Here is a 22,305-nt window from a genome sequence, read left to right on the forward strand (position 1 = left end):
AAAAAGGAGCGTTGGATATTGTTATGAAGCAAATCAATGGCAGGATGATGTCTTGTCACGCCGCTAACTGCTCAGCACATGCAGAATTTGGCTTCTCAGGGTTTGGTAGGATCAGACAGTGGATGAAAACCAAGGAAAAGATCGTGCCGGGAGACTTGGAGAAGTATTGGACACAGATTACCTGCTGAGAGAGAGAGGCTAAACTAAATGTGATCTGACGTCAAAATGTGCTTCTTTCATTGGGTTAAACTCAAACAGGCTGTGTGGCTCCAGCTCTGTTGGCCCGCCATCTTGTACGTCTAGACTGAAACACATCGACAACTATTGTATTAATGGCCTCAAAATGTCAATTGCGCCAAAACAGATGATTGCTTTTGTCATGTTGGCAATTCAACCTCTTTTGATGGTGTGCCGCCAACATTTCTTTATTTGGTTTTGAGCGAAATGTCTTTGAGCAACACTTTTGTTCCTTTCAAAGATATCTTTCCTCTTAAAGTATGGGCTAATTACGGTGTGTTATGTGTATTCATCAAAGACATGAGTCACCCTTTCAGGACTAGGCAACAAGTTCAAACTTATGTCATGTGACCTAGTTAGCTTTTCCGTAAGCGCCCGTCTTCCCCGCTTGGCTTAAACTAATTTACTTTTAAAGCTACTTCATAATAAACACATCAGGCTATTTGAGACATACTAAATCTGGTTTTCACCATTCTTGGTATATCCAAACCACATACATGCAGATCTCTACTCCAATTGGATCGGATCAGGAGAAAACGATGAAAAATAACTTTTTCGCCCTCTTTTTATGTAGCGCCACCGACCCTAACCCTAACCATTTCTTTATGTGGTTTTGAACGAAATGTCTCAACAACGGAACTTTCAAAGAGATCTTTCTTCTGACATTCCCAAAACCAAAAAGCATTCCTTTACCCCCAACACACAACAGATAACAACATATCTCACTTTCTCTACTTGGTGGACGTTTCCCTGAGCCCCCTAAAGCCTGAGAAAAGTGAATCAACGTGATGATGTTTCTCTGCATAGCTTGGTTTAGCCTCTGGCCTTGTCTCCATAAACTAATGGAGCAGAGAGTTGTCTCCTAATCTTGTTCTAAGCTCAGTGCAGTGATGTGAACAAGCTTTATTATCTGCTCCCTACTGTGGATGAGACGCTCCATACCGGCCTTGTCACAACGTAATGTGACACACACACACACACACACACACACACACACACACACACACACACACACACACACACACACACACACACACACACACACACACACACACACACACACACACACACACACACACACACACACACACACACACACACACCCACGAAAGCCCTATTAAGTCTAACCTTTTATTCTCACATACGACACTCCTTAATAACAATGAATCCTTCGTGCAGAACCACCTAGGCAGGGAGTGTGTTTTGTCAGAGGCGCCGGGGGGGAAATTAAACCGACTTTCACTCCAATTGTTGCTCAGATTCACTCATCCATGTTTGAACCTCCCCAAAACGTCTGCCAATGTTAACTGTCATCACAAACCAACTCTCTAAAAGACAAACTGTCTCTGCCAAGATGCCACTGTCAGCAGTTTTTTTTTTACTGGGAAGAGAACTGATTGTATGCAGATGATTTATTACTGTGCATTGTGCTTTGTTTTCTCCCTGAAGGGCAATACAGAGTATATGGTTTGTGAGTCCTTGACAGGGTTGGAAAGTAACTTAAAAGATTAAAGCAAACACTTTAGTTTTGTATGTTATACTGCTGGAAAGTTGGAATTGTATACTGCCATGGGACCACATTTCAAAGGGAGATATTGTATTTCAGATTACTACAGTATGTGCATCCAAAACATGATTAGCTTGTAGAATATGATGCATGTTACAAGTTAAAATGACCAACAGTATGAAAATGGATTGAAATCAGCTTCACCTCAACTAGAAACTACATTAAAATGCTAAAATGTCAGCAATAAAAGGCCAATATTATATGTTAAAATGTAACGGAAACCTATGAAAGGGCCTTTTTTGGATAATTACTTATAATGATACTTAATAGTACACTTTTAGTTGAGTAAACCTTTGACATTCACCTCGACTGGACTGACTCTCACTTCAATTGCAGTTTTTTTTAAGTGTTGTTATCGTATCTTCGGTAAACTTTAATACATTCAATTGTTCGTCAGAGACAAACGTATCTTGAATTTGAATTGATTTCCTAAACCAATGGAGAATACAGCTTTAAATGGGGATTTAATAGTAAGGATTGTTCCATTCACACTGAATTGCTTTTAAATCTTTGCCCAAATTAAATTTACGATCCCATGTGCAGAAACATCTCCGCCAAAAGGAAGGCGTAAATCCAAACCTCTGACTGTAAAATATGTACATTTTTCAATGTTAGGTCGTTTGTGCATCTCATCTTTTTACGAGGACAGATCAAACACGTATAATAAATTTAGCAGTATAGCAACACTTGGAGAAAGTAAGGTTCTGTTAGGGAAATCTCCATTTCTGCTTCATGCACTTTGTATATTTGACCATATTTGACATTGTACTAGGGCAATTCGGTAGTAGGCTACTCAGCAGCGAATATTCGGCCCGCCCGGGGTAATCAGCAGCGAACCGCTTCAACACGTGTATTTCGGTTTATCCACGGCATTCCTTTAGTTATTCTACAGTATTGTTGTTTTATAGTTATTTGTTAATGTAACCCAATTTGCGTTCTTGGAAATTGAAAAGGATATCGCATTGTGTTTGTTACTTTCGTTGCAGTTGTATATGTTTTAAGTGTAATTTGGCTTGGCTTCCTATTTTGTATGGTCATGCTTTTATTTTGAAGGAGAGGTAGCGCTGTTGACAGGAAGTTGTCGTTGCTATGGAAACAACGTGACAGAGATTAACGGAGAAAAAGTCATGTCTACATATAAAGACGGAGAAAGTAAACAATAACTTTTGTGGTTAAGTGTTAGCACCCCCCGAAGAGGCACAAGCTCTTACGTTGATATTGGAGTTTTCAATAATTTCAATTTAAAAAACGAATATCCGGATAACGAAATTGAAACCCGAATAGCACTCCAACGAACGAATATTCGGGTACAGTCCTACATTGTACGTCTATTAAAGTTGACCTGAAGCTTTTATTCTTAAATGTGCACTCACTGGAACAATTGCATCTGTATCTAAATCGGCTCATTATGAAATGTTCTACATGTGAATTAATTACCCTTTCAGGACTAGGCAACAAGTTCAAACGTACGTCATGTGACCTAGTTCGCTTTTCCCGTAAGCACTTGGTTTAAACTAATTTACGCACTTTGAAACGCCGCTTTCAAAATCCACTCATGCGTCAACGAGAACTGTTTCGCGGGGACAAAGAAAGACGTAAAGAAAGAAAAAGGACAAAGGAAAGCAGAAAAACCTCCAGAGAGAGAAAAAAGACAAGGGAACAGGTTTCATTAGAAAAGTGGGGTCAAGCGGAAAGACATTAATACAAATAAAGAACGGGGGTGAAGGAGTGCAGCTCTGTAATCTCTCTCTCCTCATCAGTGCTTGTTATAAAGTCATTAGCAGGGCTTTCAGACCGTGACGCTTACAACCTCCCTGAAGACTACACACACACACACACACACACACACACACACACACACACACACACACACACACACACACACACACACACACACACACACACACACACACACACACACACACACACACACACGCACACACACACACACACACACTGTACATGCATGTTACTGAGCCCCATTTTCAGTTCCCAAAGATGTTTTACTCGACCCGTGCTGCCCCAAAATTCAGACTGAAGCCAAACAGGAGGCGTAGCAAAAGGGGGAAAGAAACAATTTAAGCGTAGTTAACTCTTATTAGATGTCTCGATAAGGATACACTATGTTTAAGTGTATGTCCAGTCGAAAGCCTTCAGGAAGACCATGCATGCACTCATAAGGATGTGTGTTCTCTACTCTGGGCCCAAACTATTTTTTTTCCACTTCGAATTACCACCATGTGTTTTACTTTCTTTCATTCTCTTCATAAAAGTAACTTCAGCACCACTGTGCCATTTCCCTCCCCGAGGACAGTTACACTTAAGGAGTGAAGCGTGTTTTGGGAAATGTGCACCGTGAACAGAAATAAATGGCAAAACATGGAGAGAAAAAAGTAAACAGATGTGACAAAAGAAACAAGTTGTAAGAAAGCAAACAGTAAAAACATGCAAGAGGGAAAAAAAACTAGAATGCATTTAAAGAAAGCACTTTTCTACATGCTTTCAATGGCTTTCTGGATGGTTTCTTTACTTCCAACCCTGAGCTATAAGTCTATGGAAACAGATGTGTTGTATCGTAATGCTCAGAGAATTCAAACAACACTTTGATATCTGTATTCGAGGTGTTGTTCCAAGTTGACGATGCAATCATTGGAATGTTTCAACTGTTTAACACACGAAAGCAGCACAAATGCCCGATAACCCAATTTACGAAAACATATGGCAGAGTTTCCGTCGATAGTTGATAACAGGCACTTCAAATCGTTCTTTTTTTTTTTTGGATGTGTTTGTAGGTGCGTAGCCAGGGTGTGACAGAGGAGCTGAAGTGCCTGAGCTTGCTGAACCTGAATCTGGATAAAGACCAGGACATCCCCGAGCAGCTGGCACAGCTTTTTGGAGAGCCATGCATCAAACTGGCCGAGGGCATCAAAGCATACATCTCCAAGGTAAGAAACTAAAGTAAATACGACATTTACTGACTTTCAGAACAAGTGCGAGTACAGAGGAGGTTCATATTAAACCTCTGTATTCGACTTGGATAAAGAAATCTCGATTGGCTTCAGCAGTAAATAACTTCTACGCAGTGGTGTAGTGGTCCCTGGAGAAGTGGGTATACTCTTAGTTTTGCAATTTTTTTTAAGCAGCCCATAGTGCAAAGGATTATCGCCCTGTTTTATAGTGACATACTCTATTTAGTTCACCCCAAAAATATGAACCCAGTATAGTTACTCAGTATTACTTACACACAGTGGTGGACAGTAACGAAGTAAATGTAATTCGTTACTGTACTTAAGTACTTTTTTGAAGTATCTGTACTTTACTTAAGTATTTCCATTTTGGGGGACTTTTTACTTTTACTCCACTACATTTCAAAGTAAAATATCTTACTTTTACTCCACTATATTACGGGACATCTGTCGTTCCTTCTCATGAGTGAATTATTTGTTATATAAATAAGCAGAGCGTTCCACAAGGTTTAGGAGTGTGTTTATGGGAATTTTTGACCATTCTTCCAGAAGCGCATTTGTGAGGTAATTTAACCAAGAGATTTTGGACAATTCCATACTCCCAACTTTGAAAACAGTTTGGGAATGGCCCCTTCATGTTCCAACATGACCGTGCACCAGTGCACAAAGCAAGGTCCATAAAGACATGGATGACAGAGTTTGGTGTGGATGAACTTGACTGGCCTGCACAGAGTCCTGACCTCAAACCAATAGAACACCCTTGGGATGAATTAGGAGCACAGCCTGAGAGCCAGTCTCTTCATCCAACTTCAGTTGCTGCTTCTGGAAGAATGGTCAAATATTTCCATAAACACACTCCTAAACCTGGTGGAAAGCCTTCCCATAAGAGTTGAAGCTGTTATAGATGCAAAGGGTGGACCGACGTCATATGAAACCCTATGGATTAAGAATGGGATGTCACTTAAGTTCATATGCACATCAAGGCAGGTGACCCAATACTTTTGGCAATATAGTGTATATATATATATATATATATATATATAAATAAATATCACCACAAATATTGAATATCATCATTCAAATAATTCAACAATAAATTCAAAACGATATGTTACAAAACAACAATATATAACAATGAACAAAAATATATACATTTTACAACATATCCATGAAAACCAAAGTGACTCTCTCAACCCAGTGCTGGGTTTCTAAGTAAGTGCTCATATTACAGTATTTTCCAGACAGACTTGCTTTCTGCAGGAGTTTTCACACCGCATTGCCTTGAACGCATAGAAGTGGCAGCACGGTGTCTCTTCAACCAGGTCCTCATATACTTTTGAGGATCAAACATAGAAGTAGGGGGGCCGTTGATATTAATCATCATCAAGTTTGATATGTTTGAGATCAGTAGTACAGCCCTTTTGTCTGAGCTTATATTGTTCATAAGGCTAAAGTTCCTCTCACACTCTGCTGTGCTGACAGGGAATGTCTTCATACAGTTCATGAGTGGTTTTAGGTCCTTGGGCTCACTATTGGGCTCTTCCAGTAGGTCTCGCATCCCATTCAGTGCTTGGTCTGTGCACAAGTGAAATCGCTTGCACAGTCGCTTAACCTGGTCTTCACCATGGCGAATGCTGGGGTTTGATGGCCATTTACTCTGATCAAGGATGCTGAAGTCCTTGATGACCGCATCTTCGAAAGACAAGCGTTGCTCAAGATTGTTCACAAGGCTTTGTAAGAACTGGCCTGGATTGATTGACTTCAGCTTTGCATTTCCTACTAGAGCTATAGAGCGATACTCCCCAGCCTCTTTTGCCTCTAAAGCCTCACAGTATTTTTCACCTGGACTCTCTTTGAAAGACTGTATCACTCTGATTGAGCGTTTCAGCAGATGCTCTGCTCTGAGGAGAGTTATAGAATGAGCTTGAAGCTCCAGTGACAGGACACTTAGTTCATGGAGAGTGTCATACATGAGCCCAAGGTCACAGATAAATTCAGGACTTTGAAGACGGTATAATAAACCTCTGTACATTTGTTTCTCTTTGGTGGACCTCATCTCATCGGCAGACGCATTCTTAAAGTGCTGCACAAGACCTCCCAGGGATGTCCACACAGCACGAACAGTACGAAAGCTACTGCCCACCCAGCGTACATCTAAAACTCTGCCAATGCGAAGAAGTTGTGAGCCTACTTCAGCTGCTGCATCTTTGAGTTCACGCTCATTTTTGTTCGACATACTATAAAGTGAATATAGCTTCTGCATAAATATTTTAAAGTGGTTGACACCCGTCACCTCATCAACAGCATTTGACACAGCTAGTTCCAGCCTATGGTTAATACAGTGCAACACAAAGAGCCTTGGGAATCTCGAGGTCAACCTGGTTGCTACTCCTGACTTCTTTCCTAGCATGACACTGGCTCCATCAGACACAAATGTTACCCAGTTTTCAAGAAGCCACTCTTCTGTAAAGCCAGCCTTCATTAAACAGGTGAGTAAAGCCTGTTCTATGCCATCTGCTCTCTGATTGTCTAATTCAACTAGATCAAGGAATATGAACTCAGGGCTTGCTCTTTCAATTGACGCTTTTACAGAAACTGTCATGACAGGTTTGTGACTTAAAGAAGAGGCCTCGTCAATAAGGACAGCTAACTTCGTGGATGATGCTATTATGTTACTCACAATTTTGCTCTGCATCTCACTGGCAACATGTTGTATGATTTGTGTTGCACTGTAACGTGAATGAAGTATTGAGCCCATCTTAACACCATTCAGTTCCTGCAGCTCAATGAGGCTCTCATGGTCAGAAAAGGGTCTGTTCTTTTTGGCCAAATGGTAGGCTGTTCGGAACACAGCATCAGTTTCCTTCTTGTAGGACTCAGTCATAACCTCCACTGCATTCTCAATGGCCAATTCTTTTTGTTGTTCTGCCACCTTCACAGCCTGAGAGTGTGCCTTGGACAAAGCATGTTTCCTGATCTTATTTCTCAAGACTGACAGACCTGTTTCTCTACTTCCCTGAGAAGACACTTGAATTTCAAAGTTCATCCATTCTCTTGAGAGTGATACACCTTGCTCCTTGTTGATCCCAATGGAGTTCACACTGCTACAAACCAGACATCCTGTGAAGCATAAACATACAATGTAACTACTGTATCCACAGCTGTATGTGTGCATGGTCTATTTTTCCCATATACATAAAAGGACACACACACACACACGCACACAATATTAATGTGTGTCCACTGTTTCAGAAGCTACCTAAACTAACAAGATACCTAAACTTACCAAGTTTTTTGTTTTTGGATCCCAACCAGCGGTTCTTGGATTTAAAATCCTCTTTTTGATTGACAGTCCACAGGTCAGGCCAGTCATTATTGATGTCTAAGGGAAGAACAACAAAAGTGATTGAATTATAGGCTATAAAAGGGGAACAATGACCATAACCTATTCAAAAGTGTAAAGTCGTCACCTTCATAATCTGCATTATTAGATTTTTCATTTTAGCCCCCAAATAGTCAAATAGTCAATTACACAGGGCCTAGCTGTAGCTTTATCCATGGCTGTGTCAATACAAAGTGTGAAAACTCTTCTAAGAAAAGGCGTTATGACGTGACTCAATGTTGCACACAAATTAGACCTAAACACAGACAAACCTTGTGCCCTTTTCAACCAGGTCCTTGGTAAACAACAGCACGTTTCCTTTCGTGAGGAAGACGCACTTTTAAACTTTTACCGTCATATAAGTCTTTTACTTCCTACCGCATCCTGCCTTCAAAATAAAAGTACCCGTTTTCATAATGTATCCAAATTCGTGGATTCCACGTAGCGTCGCTATGCCCGAATTTGGCTGTGCGTCGCACAAGGTCAAAATGCCCTTGCTATTTTTAAGCTGTTGGCTGAAACAACAGTCGCCAAAGTAACACAGATATAAGACTTTATTCAATCCTAAAAGAGGTAGATCGGCGGGATAAATGGCTGTCTTTAATTAGAAGAGACCACTGGCAGCCAACATCTACCCTCAGATTGTGCAGTCTCCTATAAATTAGGCAAATTATGTAGCTGCTAGTGCTAGCTAGCTAATTTTTTATCTCCATTTGACAGGAAAACGCTGACAATCCAAAACACTAATCTTCAGTTGCCACAGCTAATGTTACAATTAAGCAGATAGCTGTGTCACGTCACCAAACACACGATGATCTTAGCATTATGTTAGCTAACGTTAGCTAAGCGCTAACGTTCTTCAGATTGCGTGGTACCTAGCTATGCTCTTGAAAAGCCTTCAGGCTATCTCTGGTGTATGGGGATGGATTTTGTGTACAAGATAAATGTAAATGTCAGGAAAATAAAGTTGGGGCGGACACTTAGCATAAGGGACACAATAAAGTTCAGAGTAATAAATATGGATTGCAGCAAATAATGGATGTATTTTCCAAATGTCTTTCTGTCTCACTAAGGTGTGCTGTGCTCATTGCCATGAAGCTATAATAGCTAACTAGCGCCACTAGAATCAGAAATACTAAATTTAAAAGTTGAAACCAACTATTAACGAAAATAATGCTATTACTACTTTTATGTTAGTATATATGACTACCTAGCTACGATTTGTTACAAAAATCTTAAAATATAGAAGTGAGACCCACCGTTATTGTCGTCTTCATCTCCTTCCCTGTCAGCATCCTCTTCAACGGATGAGGGGGACGGAGGGAGCGCAGGTGTTGGGCTGATGTCAGGGCTGATGATAACAGGGCTATCAGCTAACAGCTCCGGTGTTCTAGCCTCACTATCTGTAGCTGAGCTGCTGGCCGATGTAGTTCCACAAGGACGTTTATTGTAAAAGGAAATTTTAGTCTGAATGGCTCGCTTCATTTTAACAGTTCATACAATTTTTGTAATGGCAAATAGTTGAAAGTAAATTAACATTTGTCTATATGCAGTTTTTTTCCCTTATTAAGACCCGCCCTACTCTGCCTCTGATTGGTTTTTCATCAGTTCTTGCGCTGAAAACCTGACCAATCTAACCAGCGAAGGCATAGAGTTAGCCAATATGAGGCAGAGTAGGTTTGTGTCATGAGTCTTCACAGTACTATGAAATGACATTGAGCCACTACTAAATAATGCGCACCAGCGGTGATTGAGAAGTGGGTATACGCCATGGTGTCTGAAAAATAAGTGGGTATACGCCGTATACCTGCGTATACCCTGGACTACACCACTGCTTCTACGGTATTTTTATATTGGTATTTCTACTGGTATCAGTCCAGCCTCCAGTAAAGTAGGTCAAACAGTTGTGCAAAGCTTTAACTAGTCTGTGCTAAATCAATGACGGCAAGACATGTTTTTTGTAGGTGTTTTTCGAATAAAAAGCAGCGTATCATACACAACGCGGCAAAATCAGTCAATAGCAAACTACGGTATGTTATAACAGAAATACAGGCAAACCAAAAGTGGTGATATTTCAAATATTCAACGCTGTACACTGTAGCTATTCACACATGACAATAACACTCTTCGACCTTAAATGAAATGCATTACCGCCATGCATTAAATGCTTAAATCATGACAATGCGAGCAGATGAAATCCAGACTCTAATCTTGAATCACTTAATGATATATTTTGGATATGAACTGAGCCCTGTGTGGGGGTCTCTGCTGACCTCGGGGTTAGAGAACAGATGGTGTTACAGTGAGCAGAGAAACACATGTGCGGACTGATTGGGGAAATTTGTCATCGTAAAAAGGGGAATTCTTCAGCTGTGAGAATGTAAGACTCGTCGCATAAGTGCAGTACAGTTATTCAGGGCATGTGTGTTGCATTAAACAAATTGAGATGGACGAGGCAACAGAGTTCTAAGTTCCATTTTAGTTTTATGAAAAACTGCAGATGGACCGTTGTGTTACAAAATGGTTCTAATATTAACTCTTAAATCTATCCCCTCAATCATCCCATTTCCAGCCATCAACTTACAATATAACACTTAATGAGACAGTATTTCTCATACAGAAACCGTGATGGATTGAGAGAAGGAGAAACGTTATAAGTGTAAGAAATGTGAGAACTACAATCGTTATCTCCGTCTGCACCGACACTGTTCACGCTGTACCTCCATTAGCTGATCAACATGTTTTCCGCAGACAAACATTTGTAGCTAACCGTCAACATACAAGCATTTAAGCTATTTTGTTTATTTTTAGCACCTGTCGGAGGTTGTTGCTGGAGGAAGTGATACTGCAGGGATTAATTAAAGAGTGTAAGGCTTTGGAGATAAGCTTGATCTTCAACCTCACTGTTTGCGAGGGCCTGTGCTAGAATAAACACGTCTGTCTCTGTCAACATGGCTCCACAAAGCCATCAACAACTGATAAAACCTCAGTGAATACAAACGTGTGTGTGTGTGTGTGTGTGTGTGTGTGTGTGTGTGTGTGTGTGTGTGTGTGTCTGTGTGTGTATGCCAAGTGTCTGCTTAGAAGCTTCATCTGCAGAACTGCTTGATGCACCATACATCAGACAAAAACAGTTCAAATTCAAATGTATGTACGTCCACTTGCAGATGGCACAGACACAACAATTCAGATGTTACCATAAACCTGTCTTAAGGACATCCTGTTTTGAAAAAAACATACGTGCGACACCCCCCCCCCCCCCCCCCACAATGTTCTTTATTTCGATGTTCCAAGAGGGAGTGTGGATTTCTGGAGGTTCCCAGAGTTCTTTTAAGGAACCTTATAGCACATACATACTGTTATCAGTGTTGTCTGGTTGCTGTACTCGTCACATTACAGGACTATTTTGTAATAGAGTATCTTGAGGTTTTTGGTTCCCACAACAGGAATAATATGCCTCAAATCTGGTCAATCTGGCGGCATTCTTCAAATACTTCGCAAGTAGAAGTAGTAGCCAAAATCAAGTGTGCCTCCATTGGTCAGTGAACCAAACGACAATAACAACACCGGCAGGAATCTGTGTCCTTGAGAAACCCCCAGATTACCCCAGATTGAGCCCAATGATACCTAACATAGAACAACGTCAGCCAATTTGGACCAAAACAGTGATTGTATGATGTCTCTCCATATGTTTAGGTTTACAAGCATCTGGTATGACTTGTCTTAGAGAATCAGACCAGAAAAGTAGTTTGTTTGTTCCAAGACGGGAATGGACGGCTCACACTTCCCTCAGTACTTATGCTAAGTCAGCGTGAAAAGACCAATGGCTTCAGGAAGTTGTGTTCCGAGAATCCCCCTCTCTCTCACTCTCTCTCTCTCTCTCTCTCTCACACACACACACACACACACACACACACACACACACACACACACACACACACACACACACACACACACACACACACACACACACACACACACACACACACACACACACACACACACACACACACACACACACACACACACACACACACACACACACACACACACACACACACACACACACACATTTAAAAGCCCACTGAGTCACTCCATTGATATGAGTCATCTTCCTTCAGACATAGCCAAGAGGACTTCTCCTGCTCCGTCTGGAAGTCTGGACGCTCGCAGCCGTATATCTTCAGCCCCCTCATTTCCTCCACACAAACACACACCAACCACCGTCTGTCCTTTTCTTTAAAGTCCCCCTATTATGCAAAATCCACTTCTTCATGTCTCTTCTACATCAACATGTGTCCCCTCTTCTTCATGTCTCTTCTACATCAACATGTGTCCCCTCTTCTTCATGTCTCTTCTACATCAACATGTGTCCCCTCTTCTTCATGTCTCTTCTATATCAACATGTTTCCCCTCTTCTTCATGTCTCTTCTACATCAACATGTGTCCCCTCTTCTTCATGTCTCTTCTACGTCAACATGTGTCCCCTCTTCTTCATGTCTCTCCTACATCAACATGTGTCCCCTCTTCTCCATGTCTCTTCTACATCAACATGTGTCCCCTCTTCTTCATGTCTCTTCTACATCAACATGTGTCCCCTCTTCTTCATGTCTCTCCTACATCAACATGTGTCCCCTCTTCTTCATGTCTCTTCTACATCAACATGTGTCCCCTCTTCTTCATGTCTCTTCTACATCAACCTGTGTCCCCTCTTCTTCATGTCTCTTCCACATCAACATGTGTCCTCTCTCTGTAAAGAGACTCTGAAAGTTTCAGGAACAAAGATTCTCTCTCTTTTTGATCCATTTCTATAAAAACCTGTCTGAAAATGAGCTGATCAGATTTTTGCCACTTTATGATGTCATAACGATGTTTTGGCTTGAGTAACCATTAGCCAATCAGCAACCAAGGTAACCCCCCCCCCCCCCTCCTCCCCCCCTTATCACCTGAATCTCCTCCTAGAGCACCATTGTGTTCTTTGTAACCAAATGTCTCTCAGAGGGGCGTGGGGAGGGGCTCCTTATTTTCATCTAAAGTAACAGACAGAGAATCAGTACTTTTGAAACAGGGCTGAAACAGAGGGGATTATGGGTAATGCTGCAATGATCTGTTTGGTGTTTCAGCCAATCAGAGACATGTTCTGTATATATCTGAGACTTGTCATATATTGATGAAAAACAGTATAATAGGGGACCTTTAAGTTGGTCTTTTCTTTCTGGTTTGATTCTCTCATCCAATCTTTCCCCCGTACCTCTCACCTCTTCACCCTTCTCTCCCTCTCTGCTCTACGTGTACGATACAATCGGAAAGTCCTGCTCCATGCCCCTTTGCTTCTCAGTGGACGGGAACAGGAATGTCTAGTTTTCCTCGAGTAACTGCTGCCGACACACCATCCTAACAAATCTACATCAAATTACTTGTGTCCCAAACATTCACGCATGAAGTCAAGCTTATCTGAATGACCTTCTTTTTCCCAACAGCTTGAATAACAAAGAGACAAAGCAAACTACTCTTGAGGAAAGCATTTTACTTTGTGGCAAAGAAACGGTTTTTTGAAGACATCAGCTGAGTTGAAAGGCTAACATTATGGTTCAGATCGAGCTGGCGGACCAAGTAGGCGCCATCTCTTTCCTTTGCAACTTCTTTTTCATTTTACACAGATGAATACTGAAAGAGGATGGCAATTACACGGTTTCAATTTCACCAGTTCTATCACTTTTAACCGTGCAAGCAATCATGACCATTTCCATTGTCAGTGTAACATGCTCAAAGATGTAAAAATTGAATCATCAGCCAAGCTTTTTAACTAACAACGGGACAGTAGTTGCTGACAGGTCAAGATGTTTATATGGTGAAATAAATCAGACTGCTAAAAGGGCGCTGAGGCCTACTGCACTGAACTGTACGTCCTTTATCGAAGCTGGCGACCGTGGGAGATAACTGGTACCTTTCAGACGCAGTTTTGCAACGATTGATTTGCTGAGGCTGGTAAATGTTCTGGGAGACTGCATCGGCTTCGGACTGGGATTTAACTAGCTTTCCTTGGCTGGTTCATGACACTTCTTGGTTGGTATCTGACCAACGTGAACAACTGTAACTTTGCTCCAAAGAAAGGGCCTGCTGCTGCTGCTGCTGCTTCACTCCAAGCCTAGCAGGGACTAGATCAGTTGTTCTTGTCGTCTTTTCTGGGGCTTATGATGGACCATAGACCATTTGTTCACAGGTTTAAATCTCATGATGGGGAAAGGTAATTAAAAAGAAACAGATAGAGGTTTTTCAGGTGACTTTTATTTGCTTTCTTGCCAAGAGGTATAGTAAGAAAGAATATCTCTATACCATGTTCATATAAAATCTGGGACCAGGGGGAAACAGCTTGGCTCTGTCAAAAGATACAACATGTAATTCAACCAGCAGCCCTTAAACTCACCAACCTTTGATATCTGGGTTGGTTATTCCATTCAATAACCAAAGACTTGATCCTATGTTTAGCCCAACATCTCGCCAGTTTGTGCCTCAAGTTTGAGCTTGTATTTGGTTGCTCTAAAGGCCCGGACACGCCAGGCCGAAATCGCCCAAACTCAATTTGGTGTGTCCCGCACCGTCGGCCGTGACACGCCTTATTTGGCCTTTCATGGCCGACGCACGGCCGATTCAACATGTTGAATTTGCCGTGCGTCGGCCACAGGCAGTCGGACAAAGAAATCACTCTGATTGGCTGTTCAGCTAGCGAATCAGTGCATGAGAAGCGAAACGGTTGCTTGAGAATGTCTTCCACAAGCAACACTCCAATGGCTGATAGCTCCAGTACCGCACGAAACATGTTTTCGATGGACGAGAGTGAAAACGGGACGCACACGCTATTTGTTGTTTGTTTATATCACGTAGTCTGTTCTTCTTCTCTGTCTTCCGGTTGTTGCCTGTTTTTAATGACGAATACACACTACCGCCGCCTGCTGGTAAGGAGAGGTATTGCCACTCACACATGCACAGTTCGTACATACTCGGCTGAAGTCTTTGCAGTGTGTTCCAGTGCGACACATGGCCAAGACGCAGGAGAACACGCCGACGCAACAGTCGGCGTCGGCAGCGGCGGCGAGTTCTGTAGTGACTGCTTGGTGTGTCAGGGCCTTTAGAGATAATCAATCATTGATGTCTGAAAAACCAAGAATGTATTTTTGAAATCTCATGGCAGGACAAAAGCAGATGTTGTGAGAGAAAATATAAATCAAGTCTGACCCAAGCCACTTGTAAAGTCCTGTTGTTTCAGTATGCGAGTTGTTACGCCCAGCTGAGAAGCTAAGCTCGTCACCTCATTGCAAATCAGCTCGAAATATGTCGATTTTTAGTACTTGGACAGAAAGGCTTCATCCTGTGTGCTGCCAGGATCATGAAAACGTAGAATCCTTTCAAGTTAAGAAGAAAAAGAAACAAAATATTTGAGGTCTGGTTCATAAATTGATGGATCGCTCGTCCAAGATAATAAAGTTTAACTTCACACATAAAAGCGAGAGATCTTCAGCAATAAATGTAAAAATTCACCGATGCACCGTATTTGTATTTGTTCTGGCACAAAAAGACTAGTCTAGTTCAAAACAGATGTATAACATTACATCACATGTCACTTGTTAGACGATTTTATCCAAAGCCACTTAAATACTCAACACTGTGGACAATCCCCACAGGAGCAATGTGGGGTGAAGTGTCTCAGGGACACAACGACATGCTGACTGCAGTGGGGTTTGAACCTGTGCTCCCCCTGATCCGAACGCCAACGCACAACCCACTGCGTCACACGCCTCCTCATGGATGTATGGATTAGGTTCAATCATAAACTACGCAGTTTGGATGCATGACAACTGTGACAGGGGCTGAGGATAAAGAATGAGGCGAAGAGAAAACAAATGCTAAGCTAATCAAGACAGAAGAGGAGCATTAGTGCAGTTTTGGCTGCGGCTTACCTCCTGGAAAATATTATCAAATGTATGTTGGCTCTGCATGTAGATCCCTCTGCTCAGCACACGCACGCACGCACGCACGCACGCACGCACGCACGCACGCACGCACGCACGCACGCACACACACACACACACACACACACACACACACACACACACACACACACAGTACTTAATGTGTTCAGCGAGTGAGCAATGGCAGTAACGACGTGACAAATATGTGTGTGTGAGCAGCGATGGAGGAAGATGAGGAGGCTAATGGTGCTGTTGGCATGAGATGATGAGGATGGTGATGTAGGAAGAGCGATTTTGAAGAGTCCTGAAAGACGTGCGGGTCAAACGCCAAAAGGGAGGAAACAAGGGCGTTAAATATAAAGAGAGAGAGGATAAAAATGGAGTCAATGCAAAGACGAGAATAATTGAATGCATTGTCCTGCAATAAAACAGCAGGAATGTAAAGTATGCTCGGTGTGAAGTTAATGTGGCGGACTCGGGATAACAACCAGCTGAGTTTCCTTCGGTTCAAGTCTCTTGACGATGTGTCTCCTTTGGGTTTATATCTTCTACTAGCATTTTTATATGAACACTTGAAGCACATATCGTTATTGTACTGCCTTTCAAGTCAAAGTCAACTTTATTGTCAATCTTTCAGTTTGTGTGTTCAGACAGAGAGATCGCGAATACCGTTTCCCACAATCCCGAATACAAAAACACAAATATTTTTATTTATTTTAATCGTTTATTTAGCGGGGACAGTACACAGTAAATGAACACTTAAAACATTGAAATGTGTCAAGCGTAACAGTGCCAGATTTAGCTTTGAGCTAATTTCCATCCGCAGTCCCTCTCCTAAAACATTTAAGAAGATTAAATTTTACAAAAATAGCAAAAACACAATACATGATATGCAAAAAGAGCAAGAGCACACACAAGTATTTATCACATGGTAATACAATATAGCAGCAACGACATATAAAGAACAAGAGAAGATAAAAGAGATACCTAAAGTGCAAGAGGAGACCCCTGTGTTAAAGTGCATTTAGCGGTGATTGCATGTCTGTTTGTTTCTCAGCCATTCTTTGAGTTGACCTTTGAAGCTATTGAGAGTGGGAGAATCCTGTGTCTCAGTTGGGAGGCTATTCCACAATGAGCTGCCTTTAACGGAGAGGACATTTTGTCCAAAAGTGGTCCGTCTACGGTGGACTTCACAGTGTCCTCTGGTTTCTGACCTAGTGCAGCGTCCAGTATATATATATATATATATATATATATATATATATATATATATATATATATTCTCACGCCCTGGCTCAAGGACGGACAAAGGAAGGAGACCACACATGATTCATCCAATTGAAGTGCATTTATTTAAAGAAACTAAATTAACTATGAAGTCACTTAATCAGTAATGTGTGTAGTGTGTGGGTGTGTGAACATGCATCAGTACATAGGGAAAGAACAAACAAACCAAGGTCTAGTAGAGCCAAGCAACCCAAGAGGAGAGAGAGACTGACTTGTAGCTGAGCAGTCAACCCAAATCAGGTGTCAGCAATCTCTCCTGATTTGGGGAGTGGCTAACCAGGGACCTGAGTCTAAGGCCTAGGGGCCCTCACAATAAGTATGTATACAAATATGTATATATACGCAATCAACAGACACATTTATACATATGCACACATTAACACATGAATAAAAGCACAACAGTCAATATATTCAAAATATTAGCCACTTCAATAACTTTGAGAAATGTGCATTAGTCACTTTTTCACCAATGATTTTCCATGACTTCTCCATGACCAAAAAAATGACTCTTTCTCAGCGGTACCACTGAAGATTGTTTATTTGAACATGGAACAGGAAAATAAGGTCTGCATATGAAACAAATAACTTATATCAAAATATTAGGCTTACTAGCTCCTACAGGCTGAAGCCACTGTCGACTAGAGGGCGTGATCATAAACATCTCTCACCAGCGAAATACCGCGACAGTTAAATGCAATTTTACGTTTCATATACGATACATTATGTATTATCGTTATAGTATTACTAATTCGGCGATTAGATAAAATATAAATTATATTTGATGCAACTTTAGTTACATTTTCATGACTTTTCCAATAATATTGTTTTCTATAACTTTCCCAGGGCCTGGAATTTGCATCCGGAATTTCCATGACTTTTCCAGGTTTTGAAATGACCGTACGAACCCTGATTAGTGCAAGACTGTCCATAGCAGCGTAAAAAGTGTCATTACACACACACATATACACAGGCATTTAATTAACATGAGACAAGTTAAAAGCAAGGCTAGTAAACAGAAGTGCAGAGGAACGGTAACGTGGGATTTAGGATGGCATGTGTGAGACTAAGCTCAGGCATTCGAGTCTTAAGCTCTCAGCCCCTCGAAGTAACTCTCGTTGCACCGGCTGCCCTCAGTTTAGGAGACAGAACTGTAACATTTGCACCTGCTGAGACAATCGCCAATACATCAGCTCTCAGCGGATAAGAAGTGACGGATAATGCCATAAAGGGTCGAGGGTTAACACATCTACGGCAGGAATTCACATTACGATTCAATCCAAAGCTCCCAGCTGCGATGTGAGTATCTTTACCATCAACTCTCAGAGCAGTGGGGGAGAATGAAAGCTGCATTCAGACATCTGACTTTCAATTTTTCTGTCTTTGGCAGAGATAGCCATCAGTCCGCTTTGATTGTTTTCCAAAAGATGTGTTTGATTTATGATATTCAACACATGTAGTGCAGACAACTGTATGTGTGCTAGTGTGTAAACGAGAGTGAACAGCAGTTATTCTGTTTTGAAGAAGAATGTTTTTCTTTCCTTGGGGTCAAAGGTTAAAAAATGAAAGAAAAAACAGGATGCACCTTTGGTTTTAAGGAGGCCAGGGTGAGACGAAGCTTAGGAAAGCAGATATAACCCCAACAACACCTGCTTTTGGATTTAACCTGTTTAGCCCCAAGCCTGTTTTTCAGGTCTCAGGCTCGAAAATGACATTTCCAGAACAAATGACCATATCTTCCCTTCTAAAATGGGAAAATGAATAATCTTTTTTCTCAAAGCAATGATAAACCTTTGAGTTGGATGTAGAATAGTCGGAATCAATATAGATGTTTTTTATTTTAAAGAAAATTCAGATTGAACATAGTAAAAAAATGTAAATTATAGTCTCCGTCCAAGAATTCTTTTTTACAGGTTAAGGATTTAGTTAGTAGACTTGTTCTGCCTTCATAGAACGAAAATGGTCATTATTTTATGTGGAAATTGCTAAAAAGATATCTCTTTAACCTGCTGAATGTGCTAAGACATAAAAGTGAGTTCAAGTTCGTTGTTGGCCAAGGAAAAAACAGACTTCAAATTGTTTTAAAAAGCTGTTCATGAACATTTGACCATATTACAAGGACTTCAACATGGGCCAATGGGTAAGAATTATTGAAAGTGTTCAGATTTGTTCCCAGCTGATCTGTATTTAGCTTCACACACAATCATCTGGAGATACCCGGGGACAGATATATGTAATCTGAAACTAAAGCTGACAAATGTAATGAAGTGATAGTGCCTCAGAAATGTAGTGGGGTTTGTATATAAAGTATATTTAAAGAAGAAAAATCCACACACACGGAAAACTGTAATCTGAAAAGTATCTGAAACTCACAATTGTATTATTCCTTCTTCAGTAAGTTATTCATTCTAATCAAAAGGTCACTTTCCTTAAAGCTCCAACGCCCCTCTCTTAGTCTCACACAGATTACATTGTGGTTGCCATATCTCTAAATCTGCTCCGTGTCGAAGCAATGATGTCATAACAAATATTTGGCTTTTCATTGCTGATTTGAAGCAGCTGTTTTGACATCACTGGACTTCACTGGGTAGACACACACTGCACGCTTCCAAGAAAGCAGTGCACCATGCTCAGGGGTAAATTGATATTTGACTCGTAATGAAGGAAGGCACAGTATCACAATCGTCAAAAAGAGCAGATGATTAGAAGAGAAAGTTCATACCGTCTGTCCCTTGTTTGTCATGAAAGACCTTTGTGTTTTCCAAATCAGAGCTAAAATGGTGTTAAATTATTCGGAGAACCAGTCAATGGATTGTACCGAAGTGACCCGGTACTCAACACTGAATTATACGTTGTTAGTTCACAAAGCTTTGATAGATGTCAAAATGCGTGATCCTGAAATGTTACTTGAAGTATTTTAAAAAGTCACAAGTTTAACGGGTGAAAAGATATGAAGTAGTCTGAGAATAAATCAGTGAGCACATAGGAAAACACATACAAGCACCCACTGTTTAATATGCCAGTTCAATGCTACTGTTTTCTAACCCTAACCCTAACCCTAGGTCCACAAACCAATGGATTCTTGACACCCTTTAAGTGTAAAGATGCTTTACTTTTCCCAAAGTCAACACATATTATGTTACAGAAAAGCTATTTTGGTCTCACATTTTCGACCTTAAGTACCTTCTTTTGTGTCTAAAATGCATGCGGTACATCAAAAGTTATATTGCTCAACGACTAGACGCGTATCACCAACTACAGGACTTCAAGTATAAGGATGTCTTTATTCTATGTTTTTGTTGCACGGAGAAATAGATTAGTATAAGCATATGAATAATAAGTATAAGAAATGGTTGGATTGAACCACTTCCGTTGAAGTTGTGGAGTGAATTCGGACATCACCTCGAGTTAGAACGATCTTTAAAACAAGATATTTTGGTTATTTCTATAGAAATTGTTCTCTGTTTGGACAACCCTTTATCCTAAAAATGTAATCAATTTAGAAAGAAGTTGTGTTAAGTATTTAAGGACAAACTTATAGGTGTAACCACAATAATCAAAAGGTCATCAAACTCTGGGGTAATGACGAAGATATGCAACACTTAATGACAACCGTAGCTACACGGTTATTCAGACAAACACACGCCAAAGAAACAATCAGCCTCTGGGCACGATTTGCTTATCTTATTCTGCTCTACAGTTAGCTATTCAAAAGCAAATGTCAGTCATTGACACACACCCACAGAGGGGCGGAGGGATGTAGTGTTGTTAGTGATTTCCAGCTGATACACAAACACAAAAGGCCTCTGTGTGCCTGGCGTCGACCACCCTCCCTCTCCTCCATCTTCACATCCCACCTCCTCAATGCACTTCCTTTAGCTTTTCAACATCAGCCGTTTGTTTAATACTGAACACAAGAAGCTACAGTTCTGTCACGACACATGTATTAAACGCCGGACTCATATGATCTTCGGGGGATTTCCAGAAAACAGACCATCAGATAAACAACTTTCAAAGGCTCATTCACACACAGCTAATTCCTAGGGTATTTTAAAGGTCACCTATTATGCAAAATCCACTTCTTCATGTCTCTTCTACATCAACATGTGTCCCCTGAAGAGATTCTGAAAGTTTCAGGAACAAAGATTCTCTCTCTTTTTGTCCTGATCCATTTATATAAAAACCTGTCTGAAAATGAGCTGATCAGATTTTGGCCACTTTATGATGTCATAACGATTGTTTGGCTTGAGTAACCATTAGCCAATCACCAACCAAGGTTACCAGCCGATAAATGTCCCCGGCCGGAAGTCCCCGGAGTTGGGGACCGAAGCCTTCAGAGTAAATCGCCAGAACGCCGACACCTCCTCATCTCCACCACTCCCATGTTTTCTTTTGTGTTGCCATAAGTTAGTCTCTCTCCATTGGTTCGCGGGGCTAATGCTAATAGTGCTAATGCCAGCTAATACAGTGGCGGCTTCAAAAAACCTTTCAGAGTTTTACGGGGCGTGGTTTACAATTTGTCCAGCCAATACAAATTGGTACTTTTCTCCCCAGGATAGTCCCACCGCTCTAGCAGGCACTAAAAATGGGGGTAAAAGTTTTCTCAACTAAGTTCTCTTTTTGGTGTGGGCGCAAAATAAGAGGTACTAACGGAACCAAACGGGAAAAGTACTCCGGTGTGAACGCGCCTATTGAGTTCTTTGTAACCAAATGTCTCTCAGAGGGGCGTGGGGAGGGGCTCCTTATTTTCATCTAAAGTACCAGACAGAGAATCAGCACTTTGGAAACAGGGCTGAAACAGAGGGGATTATGGGTAATGCTGCAATGATCTGTTCGGTGTTTCAGCCAATCAGAGACATGTTTGTATATATCTGAGACCTGTAATATATTGATGAAAAA

At 41.1% G+C, this 22,305-nt stretch overlaps 2 protein-coding genes across 2 annotated transcripts in view; one reads left to right on the forward strand and one right to left on the reverse strand.

Annotated features, from left to right (window-relative positions):
- tnfsf10l (TNF superfamily member 10, like) overlaps positions 1 to 22,305 on the forward strand; it is a 72,669-nt gene that overhangs the window by 21,225 nt on the left and 29,139 nt on the right. The window contains exon 2 of the mRNA XM_079672211.1: positions 4,597 to 4,749. Coding sequence (XP_079528337.1) covers positions 4,597 to 4,749 — 153 coding nt within the window. The remainder of the gene's footprint in view (positions 1 to 4,596; positions 4,750 to 22,305) is intronic.
- LOC307034518 (E3 SUMO-protein ligase KIAA1586-like) lies at positions 5,669 to 12,911 on the reverse strand (the record flags this gene model as incomplete). The annotated part of the gene is made up of 5 exons (XM_079673345.1): positions 9,412 to 12,911; positions 8,057 to 8,152; positions 7,149 to 7,890; positions 6,235 to 6,671; positions 5,669 to 5,706 (listed from the first exon to the last, which is right to left on the reverse strand). The coding sequence occupies exons 1-5, from the start codon at positions 9,635 to 9,637 to the stop codon at positions 5,669 to 5,671; spliced, it is 1,539 nt and encodes a 512-aa protein (XP_079529471.1). The 5' UTR covers positions 9,638 to 12,911.

The sequence above is a fragment of the Notothenia rossii genome (genome assembly GCF_949606895.1).
Source record: "Notothenia rossii genome assembly, chromosome: 3".
NCBI lineage: Eukaryota > Metazoa > Chordata > Actinopteri > Perciformes > Nototheniidae > Notothenia > Notothenia rossii.